This window comes from Lepeophtheirus salmonis, chromosome 1, assembly GCF_016086655.4.
Source record: "Lepeophtheirus salmonis chromosome 1, UVic_Lsal_1.4, whole genome shotgun sequence".
Taxonomy (NCBI): Eukaryota; Metazoa; Arthropoda; class Copepoda; order Siphonostomatoida; family Caligidae; genus Lepeophtheirus; species Lepeophtheirus salmonis.
This window is the reverse complement of record NC_052131.2, coordinates 12,209,831-12,216,051: the sequence shown is the minus strand read 5'-3', so window position 1 is coordinate 12,216,051 and position 6,221 is coordinate 12,209,831. Positions and strand designations below refer to the sequence as shown.

The following is a 6,221-nucleotide window of genomic DNA, read 5'->3' as shown; positions in this document are numbered from 1 at the left end:
ACCACGCAATTTGATATTTCAGGGGCATCGGCAGGGCGGGGGGCCTACAACCCCAAATGGAGAAATATTATTTCTATATCATTATCACATTAAATACTTGATAAAAAATTGAATTCAGTCAGTCAATTTAAAGAAGTAAATCTCCAGTGGATTTTCTTTTTTCCTTTATTTTGTAATACAATGGAGTAATGTCCACTCTCAGTTTGAATCTTATTTATTTTTCTTTTCTCTTTCTATCCAAATTTCTCGCATAGAAAATCAAGAGTGACCAAAGGAATATTGCTTAATAATTTGTTATTATTATTCAAATATAATTCTAAATAGCGGGACTCCCAATTAATGAATCGAAAAATATAATTTAAAGAACAATATCTTGTGAAAATAATTAATTTATAAATCTGATTGAACATTCATGTGTGACCATAAAAGACGGAGTGTAACCCTCAAGATTTTTTGCAGAGTTATAATTGTACGTCCTTCATGGACTCAAATTATATTTGAGGATCAAACTCGGAGTAATTCTAGCTAGTGTCCTTGTTTACATCCTTTTCTCCTTCCTCCCTTGTCAAAGCTGATTATAGCTGATCTAATGAAACGTCATTAGGATTATTCTGTCTTTCTTCCAAAACATTCTTTAAATTGCCAGGGTTACCCATAGAGATATAAAGTATAGAGTGCTTACTCATTAGAATGATGAGTAAAATTTATTGAAGTGTTTAGCTGAACTGATTTAGATGAACAATACAGATTCATAAGGATCGAATCATTCAGTTACAATGTCAACATTAGCCTTTCAGTTATCAATAATATTTCTTAAAATCTTAATAATTAATGATAGAATAACTTTCTAATTTTTGCAATAGGAGTTTGGTATTAGGGAAGTTTATTGTAGTGGATATCATTAGAATTTGATGCATTCTTATTTTTTTATTCGTAGAGTTTAATGCCTGCTTGCATTGCATTCAATTGTACTTCAAGAACACCGGCTTTTTTAGATCCATAGAGCACGATCTTGCTATTAAATTGTGGAAGAAATGTGATCTTAACCACAATTATGTGAAAATAAGGTTTTTTCAATAAGTATTTTCATAACTTTTTAAAACAATCATATGTTTTGGTACCCTTGTTACTTAATTTAATATTCCATATATATTGTAACCATATATTTTCAGAAGCCTTAAAAATCTAGTGCTTCTAAAGCCGTCGCCAAGATTGGAAACAAACCAAATAGTCAAGAATATGTTTTAAACACTTCAAGGACTCTTCATCATTTAGCACAAAGTTACAGAAAAGAGGAAAATTTGAACTATGTTGAGTACCTTTTTTATCCATTAAGCCCCTAAAATCATATCATCAAGTAAGATGAAACGGCTATTTACTATATAATATTTGAATGTTTTGATCTTTTGTTGTTTGTATTCCTCAGCTGTCTCTCCTTTCAATTTTTTTCTCAAGTAAACACTATATTTTTTTTATCTCTATGGAGTTACAACGTTGAATTTCAGTTTCTATTTTTTTAAATATGCCCATAGTATACAGTATTTTGATCAATAGATAATACTGTATCGAGAGTAAAAAAGGGGAATGGTCAGATAAGATGGACTTGTTCACCTTGCTTATAGGATCAGTACATTCCCTCCCCCCGAATAATAGTCCTAGATATCTTATTTGGAAGCTAAAAAAAACTTAAACCAGCCTACATTGAATTATAAAAATCTATAAAATTACCCTTCATACAGCCCACTCCTATTTATAATGTAATGAAACGTATTTTTCCATTAATATTTTTAAAAGGGCTAATTTAGTAGAAGGATACATTTTTGGTAGACAGTAAAGTTATTCATACATCTGAACCCAAAATGTTGTAAAATGTATCATTTCATCGTTGTACAATCCAATTTTCATATTGTAGACAATAAATTAACTATTACAATGGAAGTTATAAGATATTTTCTCACATTATCTTACTTTTTCTTTCCTAATCGATCAAAAAAATATTGTAAAAATATAGTCATTTGATAGGGATTTTTAGTACCTACCACTTGGATTTAATTCAGAAATTAGTGTTGATTATTGGCATCAAGTAGTATTTAATGCAAGTTTTATGTCTTTTTTTCTTAAACCCATTTGATTAAGTTTCATCAAGATCTATTGCAATTTTGTACGTTTTATCTAGTACAAACAATATCCATACTTTGAATCCCCAAGCTTGAGTAACTTTTCATTATAATTAAGACCTCAATGAAAACGCTTTATTGGAAAAAATATCAAAGTTGCGTAGTAATTAGTAGGAAATGTTGCGATAGGCAATGTGGAATATTTTAAATAATAATCACTTTCAGAGTAGTGTAATTTCTTGTAGAACTATGGACTTCTTAACATTTGTATATTGTTTTGTTTTTAGTAAGTTAATTGCTATTATATTCTTTAAATTTATTCAACAGGAAAATACGTCCTGATTACATCATACAAACTGATTTTTATTCACCTATCTGGTAAATCTTTTATTTTATTTATTATTTAGTTTCAACATAAATTTTAAAGGACAAAAATTATATTTTTGCTGAACAATTTTAAAATCCCTAGATAGGATATTTTTATCCTAAAACAACCATATGCAGAACAAAGTGTACAATTTTACTTAATATGATAAATAATTAGCATTTGGTATATAAAGGTTTTCCCATGCAAATGATACACCCGATAAATATACTACTTTTCTCTCTTCCGTAGATCCAACTGATAATCTAGCTGAATAAGGCCCTAGAATACGTCGTAACCTTTATCATCTCCCCAAAATAATAATAATAATAAAAAAGAAGGCTCAAAGTTGTTATTTAGTCAATTTCTTGGCATTACTATTAAATTATTGTTGAATAAACGTTCACAGTATAATATAAGACCAATCTAAATTCACCTATTAATCAATGTTCAGAACACTGATAGGAGGAAAAGAAGTAGACACATCGACAGTGTTTGGATACATGTGGATAGATTAATATACAGTAATACATAAGTCACTCCAGATTTTGTATGGAATAATCTTATAATTCTATTAAAACTGAAAAGTTTTATAAAGAAAATATAATCGAATGTAAAATACAGGAGGAACATAAAAAAAAAAAATGTTTTCATTAATTTTCATAAGATAACTCGTGGCTGGACGTGTAATACCGAGAGATATGTTATGATTAGGTTATAAATATTTTATATTAGCCATCAACCTTTTTGTACATTCCGTACATATTAATGTACATGATTGAATTATATAAATTGATTAATTTTGTGGATTTAATTTAAATAAATCAATTTAGAAGAGTGGCTCAAAACTGTGTATATGTAGTTTGATACTAGAACAACTTTTTACTGACCTCTTGATAATTTTTTTTTACCTTTTAAATTACTAAAAAGACAAGTAATAAATGTAATTGATTTAAAAATATTTTAGGTACATACATGGTATCTTAACTAATTACAAATTTATAATCTTAGCAGACAACATTGATTTAAGTTTAGACACAGCATAAATATAGTTAACTATCATTTATTTCAATTGATACTATCTCTAAATTAAACTTACTTTAAAGACAGTTTTTCATCGTTTGGAACTAAAAATAATAATAATAGGTTTTATTAGTCATTAAAAAATAGTAAAAAAAGTGTTAATTAATTTATGAAAATGCTTGATTTAGATATCTTCAAAGTCGATGTTAAATATATAATATTTATTATGAACATGCGATATTAAGAGCTTGATCTAAATCTGCACAGAGATCATCGGCATTTTCAAGTCCAATTGAGAGTCTGATGAGATTATTAGTAACACCAAGAGCAACCCGTTCCTCTTCTGCAACAGAAGCATGAGTCATAGAGTAAGGTAACTCCGCTAAAGATTCGAAACCTCCAAGAGACTCTGCGAGTATAAATACTTTAACAGCCTTCAAAAAATTGTTGGATTCTTCTAGTCCACCCTTGAGATAAAATGATACCATGCCAGAATGGCCATACTGTTGTTTTTTGACAATTTCATGGTCGGGATGGGATGGTAATCCAGGGTGTATAACCTTGGTAATCTTGGAATGACCTATTTATGAATAAAAAATAGTTAATTATAAAGTAAAATAGATTTCGTCATTTCGATGTACCTTCTAAAAATTTTCCAACAATAAGAGCATTTTTTTGATGTTCGACCATTCTTACTTTGAGAGTCTTGAGACTACGATTTACGAGAAAGCAATCAAAAGGACTAGGAACAGCACCCACAGCATATTGAACAAATCGAACTCTTTCGTGGATTTCATCACTGTTTATACAAACGGCACCCATAATAACATCAGAATGACCGTTCATATACTTTGTACATGAATAGTATGTAACATCAGCTCCTAATTCCAAGGGCCGTTGAAAGTATGAGGTCACAAATGTATTGTCAACTACAACAATTATATTGGGATTCTTGGATTTGGCAATGGATACGGCCTTTTTGATGTCTACAATACGTAATGTTGGATTTGTAGGGCTTTCAATCCATACCTAATGGAGGAAATCATAAAAAATAAGTTGTTTAAAAAAATGGAAAGGTTATTGTGAAGGATACAATAAGTAAAAAGAAAAAGATAATTAGCTTGACCTTCTATAGACATAATTACAAGACCATGAGGATTTATTTTTTGCAAAAAATTGTAATGCAAAAAAAGATAAATAAAAACTTGTTTCATATTTTTAAACAATAAAAAAGATTCGAGCCACATACCATTTTTGTGTTATCTTGAAACGATGCAGAAAAAAGTTCTTCGTGATTAATATCGACAAAAGTTGACGTAAGACCCTGCTTAGCGGATACTCGTCGTAAAAATCGATTAGTTCCCCCATACAAATCATTCATGGCAACAATGTGATCCCCACATGACAAAATAGTAGTCATAGCATCTAAAGCTGCTAAACCAGAAGCAAAAGTCACACAATGTTTAGCACCATCCAAAGAGGCCATACATGTCTCGAGGATATTACGAGTAGGATTTCCACCTCTTCCGTATTCAAACCTAGATTAAAAAATCAAAAAATGTAACTAACATAAATCTGTCGGTTCATACTCTTTGGGTTGTCCAGGATGATATTGTTTATAGGTTGTGGAGAGGGTTATATGAGGAACGACAGCCAAAGATTTCCATTGCTCCGGATTTTGTCCAACATGGATAGCATGAGTAGCGTAGTGAGGGTCATTATCACGATAAGTCGACATTTCTTCAATATATCAATCAATCCACTCCTCTCTCCTTAAACACGTTGAAACAGAACGTTATATTGAGAAGTTTTTTCGTTTTATGTTTATAAATATATATTTTCGGTCAATAAGTGCACGCAAAAAAAAACAAAAAAACTGTCTGCAAATACACACCCTCGCTGCTTTGAATTGTATATTAATCGGACTCTACAACACATAGTGACAACGAGAGCAATTTCGATAAAAAAGAAAGCAGAAACGTTGCGCACGCGTTACCTCCCTAATACAAAAATATATAGTGTATTTTGTTGCCAGCTGTAGATATTTCAACCTTTTTTCTCCTTATCAGTGTTCTGAACGTTGATTGGTTAAATTAAAATGAGCTTCTTTTAAGTGGTGAACAATTATCTAATTATTTAATAATAATTTCATAGTTGGGAAAAATTGGGTGACTATTTTGGTAATTTTTTTTGTTTCTTTTCAGAAGAAAGGTTACGCGATACCATAAATATAAAGACGTAAGCCAAATCAGCAGAAGGTATTCTTTATAGTTTCCTAAAAAATTAACACATTTCTAGGAACGAATACATTTTTGAGTTCAGGATTGGAAGCAAAAATGTTGTATGACTCTAAATAGTGTTGATCTAGTGAGCATCTCCTTTTTTTTTATTAGAGATGAATCTTTTAATTCCAAGTTTATTACATAAATATATACATTCACAAATACATATTGAATTAAAATCATTTGAAAAAAAAAATTATATTAATATTTTTTTCATGTTCACTTAACTTTTTACATCTGAATCATAATAATTTATTCTCCTTAGGTATCAAATTACATTTTCAAAAAAAGAAAAATGGAAATAACTTCATCTGTTTATATAATATGTTTTTTTTTTTTCGTTATTTGGAAATATTTTTGTTTTACCCGGGTTCAAAATAAAAAAACTTTCATATTATTCCAATAAAAAGTGCTGTAATGTTTTATTTACCTATA

General features: G+C 29.5%; 1 protein-coding gene across 1 annotated transcript; it reads right to left on the bottom strand.

Annotated features, from left to right (window-relative positions):
• Nucleotides 1–3,528: 3,528 nt before the first annotated feature.
• Cth (Cystathionine gamma-lyase) lies at nt 3,529–5,358 on the bottom strand. Its single transcript, XM_040711262.2, has 4 exons — nt 5,094–5,358; nt 4,754–5,042; nt 4,146–4,533; nt 3,529–4,084 (listed from the first exon to the last, which is right to left on the bottom strand). The coding sequence occupies exons 1-4, from the start codon at nt 5,240–5,242 to the stop codon at nt 3,729–3,731; spliced, it is 1,182 nt and encodes a 393-aa protein (XP_040567196.1). The 5' UTR covers nt 5,243–5,358; the 3' UTR covers nt 3,529–3,728.
• Between the last annotated feature and the right edge of the window lie 863 nt (nt 5,359–6,221).

What these genes read in the sequence shown, in the direction of transcription:
- Cth (XM_040711262.2), bottom strand. Translation starts at nt 5,242, where the DNA reads ATGTCGACTTATCGTGATAATGACCCTCACTACGCTACTCATGCTATC. An exon ending in CATCCTGGACAACCCAAAGA is followed by an intron (nt 5,043 to 5,093) that starts GTATGAACCGAC and finishes TTTTTAATCTAG; the next exon opens with GTTTGAATACGGAAGAGGTG. An exon ending in TGTTGGAAAATTTTTAGAAG is followed by an intron (nt 4,085 to 4,145) that starts GTACATCGAAAT and finishes ATTCATAAATAG; the next exon opens with GTCATTCCAAGATTACCAAG.